The sequence below is a fragment of the Poecilia reticulata genome, chromosome 10, assembly GCF_904066995.2.
Source record: "Poecilia reticulata chromosome 10, P_reticulata-male-v2, whole genome shotgun sequence".
Lineage (NCBI taxonomy): Eukaryota > Metazoa > Chordata > Actinopteri > Cyprinodontiformes > Poeciliidae > Poecilia > Poecilia reticulata.
In genome coordinates, this window is record NC_088839.1 from 16267108 (window position 1) to 16287248 (window position 20141).

Consider the following 20141-nt stretch of genomic DNA (forward strand, 5'->3'; position numbering starts at 1 on the left):
CCTTGGATCAATCTGTCCAATCATCTATTAATTTGTTTGTTATTTTAGTTCCTCTGTTTCTCCAACTTTTTTTCTATATGTAAAATCTGACCAAGGTGGATATATTTGCCATACATTTATTAATAATAATAATAATAATACATTTTATTTCAAAGGCGCCTTTCTGGCACTCAAGGACACCGTACAATAGTAAAAAAACTGTGACAGAAACAAATAAAATATAACAAGTAAAAGTAGATAAAAATAAATAAAACAAAACAATGTATCTATATAAAAACTATGTAAAATCAGGCAAACCAATTGTGTCATGTGGAAAAGGCAGATCTAAAAAGGTGTGTTTTGAGTTCGGTTTTAAAATTTGATAATGACTTTATGTTTCTAAGGTATGGTGGTAATGAGTTCTAATGATGATAATAATAATGAGTTAATAATGAGATGATAATGATAATGAGTTGGTATTGTGGTCTTTTGTATCTTACTGTAACAATCAGCTAAACTCTTCTGTTTCTGCTACCAGTTTACTCGGCAGGTCAGACTGCAGAGCAGCCCTCAGATTAGCCCAGAATAGCCTGTGTTTGGCTTTGTCCTGAGGCCATTCCAGGTACGTGTGGCGTTTCATCATAGACTTAAGCTGGTAGTACTTGGATGGGATCAGATACTGGGGCAGAGGCTCAAGCAGCACCAGCACGAGGCTATCTGACCCCTGAGAAAGATGTTGATGGCTGGCAAAGTAAAGCTCATAATGGCACCATTCACTCTTGACAAAGTGAGCGGAGAGCAGAAACACTGAGCGGCGACTTTTCTCCACGCATGTGATGATGTTCTCCATAATTGTTTTCCCTGGCACAAAGTCTTTTTCATGGTGGCAGATTCTGAGCCCTCCTGCAGGACCCTCGAGGTTCAAAAGCAGGAAATTCTTCACCCAGTCTGCGTCGTGCTGGCTGTAGGACACAAACGCATGGAACTCGATGCCCACCAGGTCTTCAGGTCGAAGCTGCCGCATTCTCGCTCGATGTTTGGCTCTGGTCCACTGCCAGATCATGCCCATGTACCAAGGCACATCCAGACGTCGGCACAGAAAGAAAATGGTGACGATCAGAACCACTGAAGGAACCAGGATGGTGGCTGCCAGAAGGCTGGCGCTGCAAGAGATCTCAGGAATCTGGAAGCTTTCTAACGTGGAATTCCTGGCTGCTTCGGGGTAGATGCAGTGGTAACCCTCTGGCCAGTTTAACAGTTCAAGACCTGAGTGGCCACTCTTATATTCGGTCTGAATGCTGAGACGAATAAAGTGCCTCAGAGGGCAGGTGCAGGTGAACGGGTTGTCACTTACGTCCAGGATTTTCAGATTAGGACATTTTTTCAGATTTCTCAGTGAAGGTGCATGGAGGGAGTTTGACTTCAGCAGAAGCTCAGTCATTTTTGGGAAGTCATTACATACCGGCAAGTCAACGAGCCTGTTGGCATTCAGATTCAGAGAAGAGAGATTTTTCAGTTTGAGGACTAACTGTGGTATTACAGAAATCTGGTTGTTCTGTAGGTCCAGTGTTTCTACCCCTTCTGGTAGACAGTTAAAAACATTATCTGTTAGACCTCCAGAAGAAAGATTCATAACGGTGATGCTCGGTGGCCACGTACAATTAGGGGCACCGTCATACACAAAGGAGTTGATACTGAGGTCCAGGTGTTGCAGAGATTTCATGTACTGCAACCTTATACTCACTACTTGTAGGTTCTTCAGATTATTGCCTACCAGAGAGAGATTTTGTACGTTGCCCAGAGTCTCGCATTCGACTGTTTCTTGACCTTCGAACCTGGAGAAGATGGAATCAGACAGAGCGCAGAAAGAGAAGTCCAATTCAAGGATGGGGCTCTGTTTTTTCGGACACGTCATGTGAATCAGTGAAGACTCTACGATTGCACAGTGCTCTACTGGCAGGTTGATGAAAAAGTTGTACAAGGCTTCCTGAGAGAAAAAAAAGGAGTTTACAGCTGCTCGTGAGGCTGTGAAGGACTGCATTGAAGATGTCTCTGTTAGAGGGGTGTCTTTAATTGGGGGCTTGTTTATTGCTATATCAGAGGCGCTCAGATGGGCAATGGATGTGTACAGAGTGGCATTTATTAATTGAGTTAAATCGTCCCAGTCAATTACAATGTTGTTCATGGAAAGAGTGCGAGTGGAAATTATGGCTCTTTTACTAAGCTGTGTTTTTACATATTGGTAGCCCCCACTTATATTCCTCACTTCGACTTCTACAAAAAATGACAACACATCAGCAAGCAATTCACTCTGGGTTATTTTTCCACCATTTAGATCTACTTGAATTTTTTCAGCATGAATATCCATTAAGCTGCTTGCTTCATAATCAAGTTCCTCCTCCAGAGAAAGGGTCAAGCGGTATAACGTCACGTTAGCGATGTTCTTAAAATCCCCCAAGCTGATGACTTTCGCTCCAAGTGTTAAACTCTCCAGTTTTCTTAAGAGACTGAACTCTCTTCCCAAGGTCATGTTCTCAAACTTGTTCCATGCCACGTTCAGCACTCTGAGATTACCTGTAAATGACAAGTAACGTTGGTCTGACAGGTTTCTCAGCGCGTTGTGTGACAGATCCAGATTTTCTAGAAGTGGCGTGTCATGAAACGTCTCTGTGTCAATGAGCTCCAAGCCATTCCACGACATGTTCAGGAACCGAAGGAGGGTTGTGTTTTTAAATTCCCCTTTGTGGAGCTGGTGTATGTGGTTGCATGACAGGTCAATATATTCTGCAGCAAGAGGCAGGTCTGTCGGGACAGAGGAGAGGTTTCTAGACGATCGGTCTACAATGCTGTCATGGGATGAAGTACACATCTGCAGCATCACCAACACGGCCGCTGCCCAAAGGAATGCAGTCGAGGGCCCCATCGCCTGTCTGGATAAATGGAAGATAATGTGGATTAATACCACTGTGATAGTGTCCCTGCAACATCTCCTGCTTACTTCACCTTGATTCAAGTTTTTAATGTAGAAGAAATGTTTAATGTATCCTGCTTTTACTTAAAGACTTCTGAAACAAACAAAAAAATACTTCCAACTTGAACTTCTTCAAATATTGCCATGTTACAATTGGTGTGTCCCATTGGTTCTCCTGCAGATCAAAACAAAGGCGTCCATAATTGTGAAGTGGAAGGAAAGTAATTTGTGGTCCTAATTAATATTGTTTTTCTTGTTTCACAAAATACTGGAAGGTGCAATTTGTACACAATCATGTGCGCACGTCTCACTCTATGGAAGTCTGTGTTTCTCTAACATTGCTGGACATGTGAATATTTAATATCAATTTTAACAGTACTGAAAAAATATGATTATATACCAGAACTCTCAAAACCAAACAGCAGAATATCACTCAAGTAAGAGCAGTGATACTTCATGATAATATTACTCAAGTAAATGTAAAATATTACTGTGATGAAACATTTAGTCAAGGTTATTTGCTTTGGGATACAATCCAACATGTCTCTCCTGACATGTAAGATTATATGGGATGAATATTTTACCTTTAAACAAACTAAAGTTGGTGTGGATCAGATAATACAACCCTTTAGTACATTTCTTCCGAAACATTACTCAAGTAAATGTAACTAAGTAGTTACTACCCACCTTTCACAGACTAGATATTCATATGTGCACACAAATCTGACTGATACTTGCCTGGTTTCATTTTAGCAAGATCTAGTAACACTAGAGGACGCCATTGTCTCACCCACAGAAAACTGACACTAATTATTGAATAAAAAAAGAAACACTCAGAATTGTTAAACTATCACGACATCAGTCAAATACACTCAAAGAAATGAATCATTGACTTAGCATAATTATTTATATATTGACTTGTATCAGGGCTACATACAACGATCATTACAGGAATTTATTTGCAGTTATATCGTAAGTTATTCTGTAGCAAACATTATTGGTACTGACTAAAACCATATAGCTATATATACAACCATATAACAGTTTTTCATGATTTCCTTCATGCTGAATATACTGTGATTTTTTGGAAAACAATCCTAAATATATATATGAAGTGCTGTAGTGGAATGGTTTAGATTACAGCCTGTTTTGTGTTAGAATGACCCAAAGTTTAGAACTAAAACCAATTATGAATACGTGACAAGACTAAACAAAACTACTGTTCACAGACACTCTGTCCAGTCCTGTCGCACTGAGCTCGAGCTATTTTACAAAGAAAAATGGGCAAAAACTACAGCTTGAATGTGTAAAGCTGTCGTAGACATAACACAAAAAACTGTAGCTGTATTACCATTTGAATTAAAAGCACTTCATGCATTTTCAGCAAGCATATTATCGTAAAAACTGAAGAAATGGTGCACAAACCTGAGCGAGCTTCAGAAGCTTTTAATCCAAATCTTAGTCGCAGAAGACTGATTTATCCAAGATGGGGAAAAAGTGCAATTTACTCATAATAATGTTGGTTTCTCCACAAAATGGGTGGAAAAAACAAAAAAGGTTTCTCAAAAGACAAGCATCAACTCTAGTGTTAGATTGGCTTCTGCTCCTTATTTGTAATAGTGTTGCACTAAATAGCCACATTGATGTGAAACAGATATAGAAACGAAAGCTCCTCTCTAACCAGTTGTGCCTTTTCTCTCACATCCCCATTCCGTTATCACTTCCTGTTTTACTTACAGCACAGAGTGACAAAGAAAACTTCTGTCTCTTGACAAGACAGTATAGATACAGACATCTGATTATTTTAGTGCTTCTGAACATTCAGTTCTATTTTCTTTAATTATTAAAATAATTTAAGATATCTTCCTTCATAATTTTTAATGGTATGAAATTAAAAAAGATTTTGTTAAATTCCAAGAAAGATGTTGCAACATAAGTTTCACAAATGACAGATCAACCCAGCTTCAGCAGTTTCCATCCTTTAGCGTCATGGTGACCCAATAATGGCAGTGGGGATAGTAAATAGACATTTGTCACTTTTTAATTTGCTTACGCCTCCATCCCTTGAAGCAGAGTGACTGGGTTGTTTACCTTACTGCAATCTCTTCCGCTGAACAAGGTGGAATCATTTTTTGATGTGCTTTAACTGTGACGGAAAGGCTTTTTTTTGTTTTTAAGACACACATATCCCAGCAATTTCCTCTGCCACCCTGTGCGTTTTTTGCCTTAGGTGACTGACTGGCACATATACTGAAAGGAGAGCTAAATTTAATAAAGTCACATAATGCGGTATGTTCGTTGTCACCTGGTACCATTAGATCAGATCTGGGTGGGAACACTGCAAACGTCCTTACCACGTCTTACAATAAGAAAAACAATGAAAAAGGAAAACGACTTGGATCATCTCTTGTAAATCGGCGAAAAATTAACCTCATTTGTTTATTCGTCATGAACATTTGGCAACTATTAATTCAAACCTCATCACTAAGAAGCGTTTCCAGAGGAGTATTTCTTCAGGATCAGAGTACAAGCTAATTATTGACACGAGGATGTTCTGTGTAGAAAAATATCCCAAAGAAGAACAAGTCATTAAAAATACAGTCACAAAGTGTATTGAGGTCTTACTCTTTGCTTTTACATTTGATGATATAATCAGACTTTTCTATTACTTTGCCTAAGTAAGAATTAATCTGTTGTAAGACAACAATAGCAGCTTGCTTGGGTATGAGTCAACCTTTGTATGTGTGAATCTATGTTGCAGGGAGGGGCTGAGTGGGAGCAGAAGTACACAGAGGGATAGACAGATAGGGCAGACTAACCAGGTTGTCAGATGGACACAGCAGCACCTTGAGGCTTCCAATGTCCCTCTCTCTTTGTTTCTCTGTTTTTCTTTCACTTACAATGGATCTACGTTCAGCTAGAAAAGGACTTATCATGGTGAAACTGTCTGACACCTGCTGTCTTCAAAGTGGATTTTAAAGACAAAGTGGACTCCTTCAGTATGCTGAACCGTCCTTCCTGTCACACACACATTTTGGTTTCCCTTCTGTTGTTGACGTTTGCTCGGGATCGGGCGGTCTGTTCTCCTGGGGAAGGCAGGAGTATCTGGCAGCGACCTAAACCGAGCCCCATTAGCAGAGACCAGTCTTTTCTTCAGGACACCTTCCCCCCGGGGTTCATCTGGGGCTCAGGTACATCGGCCGTCCAAAATGAAGGAGCCTGGAACAAGGATGGGAAAGGCGTCTCCATTTGGGACCATTTCACCCACTCCTCCACCAGTGACTATTTTCCCAGAGAGACAGCAGACGTGACAAGTGACAGCTACAACTGCTGGGAAGAAGATGTAGAGGCACTGGGATATCTCGGTGTAAGATCATACACTTTCTCCCTCTCCTGGCCCAGACTTTTCCCTGAAGGCAATGCCACTGGCGAGCCCAATGCAGCTGCTGTGGATCACTACAGTCGCCTCATAGAGAGGCTGCTGGAAAAGAAAATTGAGCCTATTGTGACTCTCTACCATTGGGACCTACCACAGGTGTTCCAGGATCAATATGGAGGCTGGAAAAATAACATATTAGTGGAGCATTTTGAGCAGTATGCAACGTTTTGTTTCAAAAAGTTTGGGAGTCGTGTAAAATACTGGCTCACAATGCACAACCCGTACCTCGTGGCCGTGCAAGGGTACGGCACAGGGGTGCACGCTCCTGGAGAAAAAGGGGGGGTCTCCAGCTCTCTCACTGTAGCCCATAACCTGATCAGGGTGAGTCATGCAGGGTTACACGACAACTTTCTTTGTACAGTTTATAAGATCACACACATAGTCTGTGAGCAAACTTTGAACTCCTACAGCTTTATCATTTTATGATAGTCAATGAATGTTTATATCTCCAGAATGGCTATAAGGTCACAGGACAGAGTAGCAAACACAGACCGGATCGCTGGTCTGTTACTGACTTTTACAAGTCTCTTAATCCAACATAACTACTGCATATAATTAAGGCAATAATCCACAAAACATCCCCACTCACTGGTGGTTTTATCTGCCTGACGATTGGTTAGCTATATTCATATTGACAGGTTTTGTGATAAGTAAACAAGACACTTAAAGAGACACTGGGGTCAAAGTCCACCACATCAGCACTTTTGTGGTGGAGGGAATCTGCGTGTGTGTGTGTCAGGAAGTCACGGAGATACGCCTCATTAATACTCACTTACGTTTATGCAGTCAAGCACAGCTGGTCCGCTCCCAGCTAACACCAAGCAGATAGAATAAGTAAATAGTGATTTTCCGCTTCCTCATACTGATTAAAATGATGTTATAAATGTACCTCTATTTTTGCCCTATTTAAAATATATATATATATATTAGCATGACATATTAGCTCGATATGTCATGCTAATATATCATACATATCAAGCAAAATATGTATGAATATCAAATAACTTATTTTCTTTAAATAAAGGATTTGATGGAGAGTATTGTGTACAGAGCCCTGCAAAAGTATTCCCCTTGAATGTTATTTGGTCAGAGCAAAGGAGGCTAAAAACAAACGCATGCAATATTTTTAAGATGAATGAAATATATTTTTTCCACTTAACAATTATGTAATAATTTGTATTAGTCTAACTCAAAATCCTAATAAAATACACTGAAGTCTGTGGTTGTAATTAGATAAAGTATGTTCAAAGTGTAATCATACTCTTGCAGGCCACTGTGTATTAATATTTAAAAAGGTATTTAAAAATACCTTTAAAAATTGCTTTATCTCTATTTAATATTTAATATTTTAAATAGAGAAGTAGAGAACAGAGAATAAGGTTTGTAACATTTTAATATTGTGGGATTTTTTTTTACTAAATACCATAAAATCTATTCAGGCTGTCACATGTAACAGGTATCCAGCTAAGATGAATTTTATTAGTTGAACTGCTTTTGTACTGTCTTAGTATTTTGCCAACAAATTAACAACATCCTTATAGAGTCTGTATTGTTGTTTTTAGGCACACGCCAAAGCATGGCAGACATACAACAGTCACTTCCGCCCAACTCAAAGGGGTAAAGTATCCATTGTTTTAGGTTCCCACTGGGTTGAACCCCACAGAGGCCAGCCCACAGCTGCCAACGTGGCTCTCTGTCAGCAGTCCATGGAGGCCATTCTTGGATGGTTTGCTGATCCCATCTTTGGTGCTGGGGACTATCCAGTCTCTCTCAAAATAAAATATGCCGGTCTCATGCCCATGTTCACCCCTGAAGAGAAGCTCTGGGTGCAGAAAACAGCTGACTTTTTTGCTCTGTCGTTTGGGCCAAACAATTTCCGTCTCGGCCAGAACCTGTTACACAATGGGCAGAGCATCACCCCGGACCTGCGACGCCTCCTGGGCTGGATAAAACTAGAGTATGGGAACCCGAGCGTACTGGTGGCAGAAGGGGGGTGGTTCTCCGACGCCAGCGTTGGAAGAGAAGACACAGTTGCCATCTACCTGATGAAAAGTTTTATCAACCAAGTCCTACAGGGTAAATATGAAATCTCTTGGATCTAAACTCTTAAATGGCACATCTAGTTCTTAGAAAGTAAATACTGAAGTCTTTTTATTTTTATTTTAGCCATCAAGTTTGATGGTGTGCAGGTGTTTGGTTACTCAGCCTGGTCATTGTTGGATGGATTTGAGTGGAATTATGGCTACAGTGTAAGAAGAGGTCTTTTCTACGTTGACTTCAATCAACCAAACAGAACCAGGGTTCCCAAGACCACGGCTCAATACTTCAAGCAAATTGTCACTGACAATGGTTTTCCAGTTGATGAAAACTCATCAACAGATGTTAAAGGCCACTTTCCTTGTAAATTTCACTGGGGGATAGCAGACTCTACACTGCAGGTAAAACGCATCGTTTTACGAGTTACAATTAAAGTATGCAAAACAAATTCTGGTAGATCATTCATTTATTTTTTTCTTAATTATTTGCTGCTTTGCAGGTCCGGTTCCACCCTTTCTCCCCACAGTTTTCTGACCCTCACGTATACAGCTGGAACCTCACAGGGGACGGATCGCTGCAACCACTCCCAGGGGTGAAGCTTAACACCAGAACTGCCCAGTGCACAGATTATCTGGCTATTCGCAACCATCTCCGCTTGTTTGCATCCACTGGGGCATCTCATTACCGCTTCGCTCTTAACTGGTCTCTCATTTTACCCGAGGGAAGCCGCTCAAACGTAAACACCGAAGCCCTGAGGTAGAGCTCAACAAACACACAAACCTCTGAGTATGGAAAGAGTCTGCTTACTTTAATTTAATAGATTTTAATGGAAACACTTTAATTGCAAAAATTTTAAGTATCTTACAGAATATTAATATTACATTAAGTTTTGGCATTTTGTCACAGTACAACTTTAAACGCCTGAGTATTTATTAATTTTTTTCAGATAAATGGTTTTCAACATATTTTTCCCAACAACTAAAACTAGAAAATGTCTTGCGTGGCTTGCATTTGTATTCAATCATGTTTACTATGATGCCCTAAAATATAATTCAGTGTTACCAGCTGCACTGTTCAATCCATCAAACAAGAATGGAAAGAGTAAGGCCTTATAAAGGCTAGGTATTGATCAGATAACCAGTCAAAAGGAAAACTATTACTCTAGAGAAGCTGCAGAGATCCACAGCTCAGGTAGAAAAGAACAACCCCAAATTGTTTGTTGCATTTAAATGGCCTTTATAAAAGAGTAACAGTGAGAAAGTAATTGTGGAATCAATGCCTTGAGAATTTCTCTAAAGATGTTTAAATCTCAAACTTAAATTGGTTCAGCCCCTACTAGGACAACAACCCTAAAGAGCTGCTATAGGACAGTTTAGATGAAAGTATGTTCATGAGTTGGATCATCCCAAAGTCCAAACCTAAGTTTATTTGGTAATGTTTGGTGACACTTGAAAACTGATTTTCACAGATACTTTAGATCTAACCTGACTTAGGTTGAGTTATTATTTTTTTTAGAAGAATGGGCAAATATTCCAGTCTCTGTAGGTCCACAGCAGGTAGAGACATGCCCTAAAAGACTTGCAGCTGTCCTTGCATCATACTTGCATCAACAGGTGGTTCATCAAAGTATTTTCTCAGGTGTGAAGGATACAAATGAGCAGCACAGTTTTTAGTTCTATTTTTGTAAAGGATATTTGATAAAATATTTTCCTGTCCCTTCACAATAATTCTGAACAACTTCCCAGTCTCCACTGTATCAGAGCATGCTGACAACATATTGTTGCCACAGCTGCGTATCAATATGGAAATGGTTTGTTTTGCCTCATGTTGTTTACATTTTTGTTAGTATAGTGCATAAACTTGCAAGAAATACATTGAAATGTGTTGCAATATGTCTAAATGGGAACCACTTTACGGGATATGAGAGTCTTTGTAAGGAACTGCGTTTCCCAACTATTAATTGACCTTCCTTTTACTCAATTTGTCATCCAGAGTGCAAAAAAAATAACATCTTCCTCTATACATCCACAAGGTACTACCGCTGTGTGCTGACAGAGATCAAGAAGCTAAACCTGGAAGCTATGGTCATCCTGTACCACCCAACACACAGAGCTCCGAATTTGGGTTTGCCAGGGCCACTGCATGCGTCTGGTGGTTGGCTGAATTACACGACAGTGGGAGCTTTTCAAGAATATGCAGCACTTTGTTACCAGGAGCTGGGTACCTGGGTTCACTACTGGATCACCATCAATGAGCCAAACAGACTCATAGATGTTTATTTCAATGTCACAGAGAGGCATCAAGCCGCTCATAATCTGCTAATAGCCCACGCCAAAGCCTGGAGGTTACATGAGAGGGAGTATTTTGGTGAACAGAGATCACTGGTGTCTCTCGCTCTACATGCTGATTGGGCCATCCCAGGTAACCCTTTTGTAGAGTCGCATACAGTGGCAACAGAAAGATTTCTGCTGTTTGAACTTGGATTCTTCTTGGATCCATTGCTTGGGACAAGAGATGAGAAGAAAAAGGGGAGATACCCCTATGAAATGAGGGAATACCTGGATGAAAGAGCAAGGGTATTTGGACTTCCCAAATCACCTCTTCCTCATTTTACCACAACTGAGAGACAGGAGCTCAATGCGGCATTGAGTTTTATTGCCTTGAATCATTTTACAACACGTTTAGTTTCTCCAAATCCTCACACACAGGACATCCTCCAAAAGAAACCAGCACCCGAGCATGATTGTGTAACTTTCTCAGACCCCACCTGGCCGTCCTCCAGCTTGGGGCAAGCTCTGGTACCCTGGGGTCTACGGAAGATGCTGAAATGGGTGAATCAGAGGTATGGCAGAACTCTGCCTATCATTGTCACAGCCAGTGGGATTGATGACCAAGCTTCAGTTGAGGATAACCTCAGGCAGTATTACCTCAGGAGTTATCTACAGGAAGCTCTCAAAGGTAAGCTACCTTGAATGTCTTGTGGAATTATTGGGTATAAGAAACACATGAACAGTCTTATGTTGCGGATGTCGAAACAGAGATCTGTCCCCATAGGTAATACAGCTTTAATGACTGTATTGGTTCCTGCCATAAAAGTCAGACTTAATGAGATGGCATGAACATAATCAAACCATAAAGGAAGGGAGAGGCAATTGCTGAGGCTACAGCTCTGATTATTGTTCCATATTTTGCGAACCATAGTGAACCATACAGTTATGTGTTTTAAGTCGTTTGTTCCCATGTTGGATAATGAAGAAACCCTTCAGAGTTAAAAAAAAAATCTAATTTTTACTTTCTCTTTCCTTTACTCTCAGCTTACCATCTTGATGGAGTCAACTTGCAGGGTTTCTATGTGTGGAAGCTCCAAGATCGACATGCCCCTCTGTTTGGTCTTTTCACCTCAACCCAGCACCAATCCAAAGCCAAAGCCTCTGTCGCATTGTACAGAGAAATCATCGCTAACAGTGGTGCTTCTAACAAAAGCACAACGCAGCCATGTAGATTCACTGAGCAGCAGGAAAAATGTTTGATGTGTGAGTGGATGTTGAAGAACAAACCAATGCTGGTCTTTGGGGCCTGCCTTCTAATAACGTCTGCCATGCTAGCTGCACTCATCATCTTCATTGTTATCAGCAAGAGGAGTAAAAAACACGACAGAGGGAGGAAGAAGAGGAGAGAGAACCGAAGGAGAAGAAATGAAGCATCAGCATATTGTATATGTCCTGATGTTAGATACTAACTGTAGTAAGGACCTGAATTTGTACCAGAAAAAAATGCAGAGAAGAACCACAAAATCCACCTTTGTGTCCATCATTAGTGTCTACTTTTCTTGCTGTGACAAATGAGTTCACTTGCAATGTATGTCACGAAACATGTCAAAACAATTGATCTTAGATAGTCACGACAAAAAGAAAGTATACACTGTGTTTTAACTTTTTCATATTTTGTCACTGCAGACATAGACTTCAATTTAAAACATGAAATAACTTCATGAAAATTGTACATTTATTACAATGTTGTTGTTTTGTTTTGTGTGTGTGTGTGTGTGTGTGTGTGTGTGTGTGTGTGTGTGTGTGTGTGTGTGTGTGTGTGTGTGTGTGCGTGTGTGTGTGTTACTCTGATGTATTTTTTTTATTTAATTGTGTGTAGTTCTAGCTTTTATACGAAGAAGTCTGGTCGTCCTTAGTCAAGCGTTCGTCACGCTTTGTAATTCTCCTGGGATGGAACAACAGTGCCATCTGGTGTTATTAGTGATTCTGAGATGAACCAATCAGTCTGGAAGTCTGCTGTGAGAAAAAACAAGACAAATGAAATGCAAGGCCGGAGCAGATATTTGAAGGATTTAATGCAACTGCACCGGTGTCAGTCAAAAGTTAAGGCTTTTTATAGACGAAGAAGTTGCCAGAAGGAAACTATGCATGGAAGACATGACCCTGTTGTGTTTGTTGAGTTTTTGTTAGTTTTTTGTCACTTTTAAACTTCTGATATGAAGTGCTGCTAAACTGTACAGTAGAAAAATATGTGATGAAAGAAAATTTTATTTACAAAAAATAGCTTACGTTTCCCAACAAGATGGTATACATTCTTTTAAAGTCTGTGGGATTAAAAGTAGAAAAAAACATTTAGCCTTTCATATAGATAATTGTAGTCTATACTGTTATTTTACCTACCTGTTATTTTACCTAATTTATTTTAATTAATAAATAAATAATTTAAAAAAATCACAGTTTGGCTTTTTCAAATAACATGCAAACTGTTAAACACGTTATTTCTTACTTGTATCTCATTTTATTATTTGTTATGTAATGGCTTTTTAAATTTAGGTTTAGGTAAATAATAATAATAATAATAATAATAATAATAATAATAATAATAATGGGTTTTCATTGTACATTGATCTACCAATGGGAGGGAGCGTTGACGGTGTTGATCACATGACCCTGTCTCCTCTAGACTGCATGCAGTTTTTGGTATTAAAATGTTTTCTGTTCTACCAACCATTGTGTTGTTGCTGCATATTTGAGATGACAGACTCACATTAAGCTACTCCCCCCTGATTAAGCTTCCCACCAACTTCGGGGACCGACGAGACAGGAGGCGAACAACGTTTCAGCTGTTATTTTTGAGACCGTGTATTTTAAAAAAAGTCAGGAGCTGCTGTCGGTAAAAGCAGCTAGCGCTAGCTGACTGGTCGGACTGGCGACGAGGCCCCAACCAACCAACCGGACGGGAACACTGGGGGAACCATGGCCAATATTGCTGTTCAGAGGATAAAACGGGAGTTCAAGGAGGTTCTGAAGAGCGAAGAGGTTGGTTGTCGTGTTTGCCACTCTGAGTCGTACCTGGATTTATTTCACTTTCTGTGGCTGAATGAGTCACAGACGCTTGCTCACTAAAGTGGCTAGCTGTAAGCTAACTGTATCGGCTGTGATTAAAAGTGGCGACAAACGTCAGCTCACCATAATGTGCCACTGCGGTCGTAAGTGTAGAGAGTAACAGTTGCTTTAAAATGGCCCAACATATTTTAGCTTACAAAGTTTCTTGAGGATGTTATTAAGTAGGGTACCTTCTGTGGTCGCTAAGCTAGCCGGGGAAATCCAAGCAAATGTTGTTTTGAGAGTTGTGGTAATTAAAGCACACATCACCCACGTGTTATCGTTACCCCAATATACAACATTTGAAATAAATGTGAAATCACTCTTACACATAGAGCTGTGAGTATGCAACAAGTTGTGGGCAACCTTTCATAATCCTGATGTTGCATGAGTTGGCAATTAACGAGGAATTGTTTATGATGGCATGGATGGTTAACTACCGGTATTTGCTCTTCTTGCTCTTCCAGACAAGCAAAAACCAAATAAAGGTAGACCTGGTTGATGAGAACTTCACAGAACTCAAAGGAGAAATAGCAGGGCCTCCTGACACACCATATGAAGGTGAGGTAATTTTTAAGAGACACTGCCAACTTTTGGGGATAATGATAAATTTAAAAAAATCACATTTGCACAACTTTCTTGACATTAAGGCTCCATCAAATTGATATTTTGAAAAGCTTTTTTTTTTTTTTTAGCAGAAGCTGAAATCTATGGATTGTTTTTAGGTATTGCCATAAATAATTTTTCAAGTTTTTTTTATTGGCTACAATAAAGGACAATTAGAAGCTGAAACATATTATGCTAATGGTTGTGAGTCACTACCATGTTTGACAGAATTAAACTGTTCAAACTAGTGTGGTAGCAGCAATGTAAAAGACACTAAGCTAAAAAGCTACTTTTAGATGAATTGCTGTCAATAGCATGCCATCTAACATTGACTAAATTTATTAGGTTTTCATAAAATGTAGTCAAAACAATTTTGGCTAAAATTTCATCCCTCATACTATCGCTCTTTTAGCATGTTGACTAAGTAAATTAATTAATGCAATATGCAAATAGCAATATATCGGCTTAAAGTATATGAAAAGCAAATCTTTATTTTTCTAAAATGCTAACATTAGCAAGAGGGCTATCACTAGTATATTGACACTGTGCTCCGTCTAGCATGGAAGCTATAGATTGTAAACTAGAATGCTGTTGTTGCCTCAACAGATAATTGTCAGGTTGGTCAACATTGATTCACTATTCTGTTTAGAAACATTTGCCTTTAGGGCAGCAAATACCTTCAAAACTAATGAGAGAAAAGTACTAAAAGTATGCAGATTTGACGGAGGGTTTGGAGAAGGGATGGTGTGAGGGTTGTAATTAGGGTTGGAAGTAGGGACTTAAGGAGCATTGGGATTAGGGTTGCAAAGAGGGTCGTTAGGAGGGTTGGATGGAGAGTTTTAACTACGGTTGAAAGGGTGGCTGGAATTAGGGTTGGAATTAGCTTTGGCAGGAGGGTTGGTAGATATTAGGGTTGGATTTAGGGTTCCAAATAAGGGTTGGAAGAAAAGTTGGAAGGACGGTTGGAATAAGGGTTGGTGATAAGGGTGGAAGGGTTCAGTTGGTGTATTCTTTGTGTGAATTCATACCTGCCAGGGTGATGCATCTGTCAATCACTGTTCTTCTACTTTACATTCTAATTTGACATGCTTGAAGACATGCCAAAAATAAATTGTGCAGCACAAAGATTTTTTATTTTTGGACAATTTATTAAGTGCAAAGACCTATATTTAATCCCTATCATGATCATTCTTATCATAATGTCAAGCAACTGCTTGGATAACATTTTTGAAAGACTACTGCATTTCAAGGGCCACACATCAAAACTGCTTGCCAAAAAATATATTAGGCCAATGAAATGGACGTTTATTGTTGCTGTGCAACATTTCCTTTAATTGCAATCAGAATCCATATTGGAATATTAGATAATTATATCGCAGTGTCATGTTAATGTGTACGTTAAAAATATGTGCATGTGCAGCTCTACTATAAACTAAAACGGCAGAATTGATTGAATAGCAAGCATCTTTGCAAGGTCTGCGTGTACAATTGAATTGCAAAAGTAATTGCATTATTGCTGTACACGTCAATTATAATTTAGAGCAATTGACGAGACTTTAATGGCTCTCAAAGACGAAAACCAATGTTTTTTTTTTTTCTGACAAGATCAGAGTTATGGAGACATGTTTGTTGTTGTTGTTTTTATGTTCATGTACACCCATGGATATGTTCTGCATTTATCTTCTCTGAATTAACCTACAAAGCTACACATTGCTTTTATATATAGTATTATTATTATTTTATTTTAAGTAACACATTTTTTCCTGTTTTGAGAATATATCCTTACTATAGAGTATTTTAGAGTTTTTATACTTTTTACCTTTGGGTGACTATACATGTCTCTGCTTAACATAATTTGCTGTTGTTGCACCTGAATTTTCCCACTGTGGAACAATAAATGATAACTATTCTTTGATGGTGTGAAAGAAAAGACCAGTGAATAAAATGTGGATTTACTGGAACCAGTATCGCTTCTGCAACATTCCTGACCTTTTTGTATAGTTTTGCAGCATTACTCTTTACTAAATCAATTTTAACATCTTTCATCTGTGTTTTAAATTTCCTAGATATTCCAACCTCTTTCCTTTCTTGTGTTACCGGTTCTATTTTTGACAGGAGGTAGATATCAACTAGAAATTAAAATTCCAGAGACGTATCCATTCAATCCACCCAAGGTAAGGTTTCATTTGTTTTGTTGCGACTAATGATCTTTCCTGGTGCATAAAGAAATTCCCGTCACTCTGCTCATCTGTGCATGTCTCCTTGCTTCTTTCAATACCTCAGGTGCGGTTTATCACAAAGATCTGGCATCCCAATATCAGCTCAGTCACAGGTGCAATATGTCTGGACATCCTTAAAGATCAGTGGTGAGTAAATCATTGCCAGGATTTTAAGTTTTTAAAATATTTTTTCCAACTATGTAAGATAGAGTAAAGAATTGAGGCTAAATAAGACAATTGTGGCTCTTTCACATCTTCAACCCATTAGTTTTAAGACGCATCGTAAATGTAAAAATGAGTGAAGGAAACACTTTGACTCATTTTTCATTTAAACAATCAGCAGCTGTTTATAATTTTTGAAAGAGAACATGATCGGATGTGCCATGTAACTTAAAACCAGTATGATCAATACTTGCGGCTCGCCTTTAACGTAAACATATCCTGTGGAGAATTATGTGTTCTTGCCGAGGTTCCCATCATACATTGCAGCTCGCTTTCTAACACTGGTGGAGTAAATCAAAACCTTAAGGGAACAGATGGACTAGAGCCATGCCAACAAAATGCTTCCCATAGTGAACAGAGCGAACCGATCCCCACCATGCAGAATAACAGGACGGGGGCCTGACGTGTTTATTTCCTCTATGTATCATTGCATTTGCATTGCTGATTTTCTCATGCTCCTCAGATGGTCTATATAATTAAGTGTTGCTGTTGGTAATGCCTCGATTATTGGCAGTTTTCAGTTGAATATTTTGTTACTCAGCCTATAATAATGGAGCTGATTCAAATGTATCATAGTTTCTGCTTCATCTTGTATAGATTTGAATGCGCCACTGGAGCTTGGATGGTTAATCATACTGTTGTGTGCACTCGTGTGTAAGCGCTTGTTTTGTTTGTCGTTTCGGAGCTCGTTTCGTTTGTTGCTCATTGTGATGATGTTTCAGGGCAGCAGCCATGACACTGAGGACGGTCCTCTTGTCATTACAAGCCTTACTGGCAGCAGCAGAACCAGATGATCCACAGGATGCTGTGGTAGCCAATCAGGTGTGTGTCTTTATTTTTAAGCTTTATTTATGAATCTGTAGTTGCCTAAAATTCACTGTTTGATCATATTAAAACATGAACTACCCCCTTGTTTGTATTTGGACTGAAAGTTTTTTTATTTATTATTTCTGTGGCTTCTTTCAGCACAAACTATTAAAACTTACAATTCGACCCACAACATTTTGTTTTACTTCATTACTTACAGAATGACTTAGAAATTTTTATGCTTTTTTTTTTAATGTAAAAAAACAAGTTTGAGCTTCTACATCCCGTTTGTCAGTTCATGTATTGCATTATTCAAGTAAGGTGTACAAAACTATGGTCTGAGGATTCCCTTACTATAGTCTGGGCTTTAAATGTATTGGCTGAACTTTATTTTTTTTAAAGGGTTAGTTGAATTCTTTCTGACAAAGGTAAAGATATGAACTTTCCTCCGGATTCTTTGGATGCGAAGGCGTTCAAGCGTCAACTTTAATGACGCTCTTATTGCCTTTTAACAGGTTTCTGGCTAAATATGTCTGGCACGCCATTGGATACAAAAAGATAGACTAAAACTTGATTTGAAAATTTATTACGAGTAAACAACAGAGTTTAAATGCATCTTTCAGGTATTTTTGGCTTTTTGAGCAACACATAAACATTTTTTTTGCAACATTTCTGACATAATTCATGTGCTTTCTTTTACAACATGAGACTGTATTAATTAATGTGCAAATAAATGTTGAGGGCTCACAGCACCAGTAATGATTCTAAGTTCATAAAAAAATAAAAATAATTCTTTGAAGCACTTTTGGTATGTAGTTGTTTTTGCCAAGGACATAAATTAATCTGTGATTCAGCAGTAGAGCAATTTAAACTTTGAAAGAGCAGATCTGGCTTTGTGCCTGCATTATTTTGAACTGAAGACTTTGTTCTTTGTGCATTTGAAAACTATTAGATGCTATAAATGCTTTTTGACTGATGAACTGGGTCATTTATGTAAAGAACTACACTTTGGAACTAAAGCAAGATGCATTTACTTTAATAATGTGTCAATAATGTAGGAGTACTCAAGTGTTTATAAAATCTTTACTAAAAAGGACATTACAATTGTATTGCGTAGAACATTTGCTTTCATTTTTTTTGTATGACCTAAATAAAATGACATGTATGCGTTTGTAAATTTCATGAATTTGGCAGCATAAAGTGAGAAAGCTGACATTTTTTTTCCCAACTTGATATGATCCAAACAGAGAAAACAAGATGCCTTTTAGTTGTTAACAAGCTGTCTGCTGAGCCCCCTTCCATAAACTCTTTTTTGTTTGTTTGTTTGTTCGCCCCTCAGTACAAGCAGAATCCAGAGATGTTTAAACAGACGGCAAAACTCTGGTCTCACGTCTACGCAGGAGCTCCCGTCTCCAGTCCGGAGTACACACGCAAAATAGACAAACTCTGTGCCATGGGCTTTGAAAAAGTGAGCATACCTCAGTAAACTTTTACGTTTCTCTCCTCACCAGTGCGTGTCACGGCGCTGCGTGATGCTGCAGATTGAAACCAAACCTTTGTTTCTGTCTCCAGAATGCAGTAATAGTGGCGTTGTCGTCAAAATCCTGGGACGTGGAGACGGCAACAGAGCTCCTCCTCAGTAACTGAATTTTGACACCCGTCGTGTTCCTCCTGATCCACACGTCTGTCTTCAACCGTACACACCCTCTTTCCTCCAAACTCCCGCTGTCTGAAGGCGAATCCTGCTCGATCCTACCCTCTGTTTTACATCGGACACGTTCCCCTTCTCCTCTCTATCCTCACCGTGTGACATCTCCTCTGTCACGTCTGCTGTATCACACTCCAATCATCTGCTCTGTCAGCTCTTACCTCTGGTTTCTTTAAGGCCACCCAACATTCCACTTAGTGATACAATCAGAAATCCACATCTAACTCCCACTTCGAAACAAAATAGAAACCAAACCCCACCCACGTCTGTCACTCTGTCCCAGTTTTCTGGCTCTGTCCAAAAAGCGGCTGTCGGCGGCTTATCCTTGCCTATGCAGTGCATTTATTTTCATTCATGCTAACCTTTTCGTTGTAGAGGGTCAAGCAATTTAAAGCAGCTTTGTTTTAGGTTTTGCTCCCGATTCTTAATCAATAAACTTTTGGCTTGTTTTCCCAAAAAAAAAAAGGAAATCTGTTTTAAAAATTCTTGCTCCCAACTCATTCGGTTTAGTGTCTTTGGACTATTAAAACGAAATCAGTTTTTTGACATCAACAGTGTGGTGAAAACTGAGAACATCTGGCTAACGATATATTGCAGTGTCGGTATATTTAATCTGAAGAATAGATGAGCATCGGAGTAAAACCCCATCACATTTTTTGTTCTGTCACAGAGGAGTTCAGCGCCGACTGTAGTGCACCGTGTAGGTGGGCTTATTCTGTGTTCTTGAAAACAACTCATTAAGCGTCTTGCAGGTGTTCTCACAGTAGCCATCCTCATG

General features: G+C 39.2%; 3 protein-coding genes across 3 annotated transcripts; 2 read left to right on the forward strand and 1 right to left on the reverse strand.

Annotated features, from left to right (window-relative positions):
* Window positions 1–462: 462 nt before the first annotated feature.
* Window positions 463–4607, reverse strand: tlr1 (toll-like receptor 1). Its single transcript, XM_081611645.1, has 2 exons — window positions 4376–4607; window positions 463–2909 (listed from the first exon to the last, which is right to left on the reverse strand). The coding sequence occupies exon 2, from the start codon at window positions 2900–2902 to the stop codon at window positions 488–490; it is 2415 nt and encodes an 804-aa protein (XP_081467771.1). The 5' UTR covers window positions 2903–2909; window positions 4376–4607; the 3' UTR covers window positions 463–487.
* A 1100-nt stretch (window positions 4608–5707) lies between these two features.
* On the forward strand, window positions 5708–13265 carry klb (klotho beta). The gene is made up of 6 exons (XM_008420217.3): window positions 5708–6710; window positions 7952–8465; window positions 8556–8827; window positions 8926–9182; window positions 10459–11384; window positions 11741–13265. The coding sequence occupies exons 1-6, from the start codon at window positions 5952–5954 to the stop codon at window positions 12163–12165; spliced, it is 3153 nt and encodes a 1050-aa protein (XP_008418439.1). The 5' UTR covers window positions 5708–5951; the 3' UTR covers window positions 12166–13265.
* Window positions 13266–13398: 133 nt separating this feature from the next.
* ube2ka (ubiquitin-conjugating enzyme E2Ka (UBC1 homolog, yeast)) lies at window positions 13399–19833 on the forward strand. The gene is made up of 7 exons (XM_008420218.3): window positions 13399–13735; window positions 14269–14362; window positions 16523–16581; window positions 16691–16773; window positions 17571–17670; window positions 18995–19123; window positions 19228–19833. The coding sequence occupies exons 1-7, from the start codon at window positions 13673–13675 to the stop codon at window positions 19300–19302; spliced, it is 603 nt and encodes a 200-aa protein (XP_008418440.1). The 5' UTR covers window positions 13399–13672; the 3' UTR covers window positions 19303–19833.
* Window positions 19834–20141: the final 308 nt, after the last annotated feature.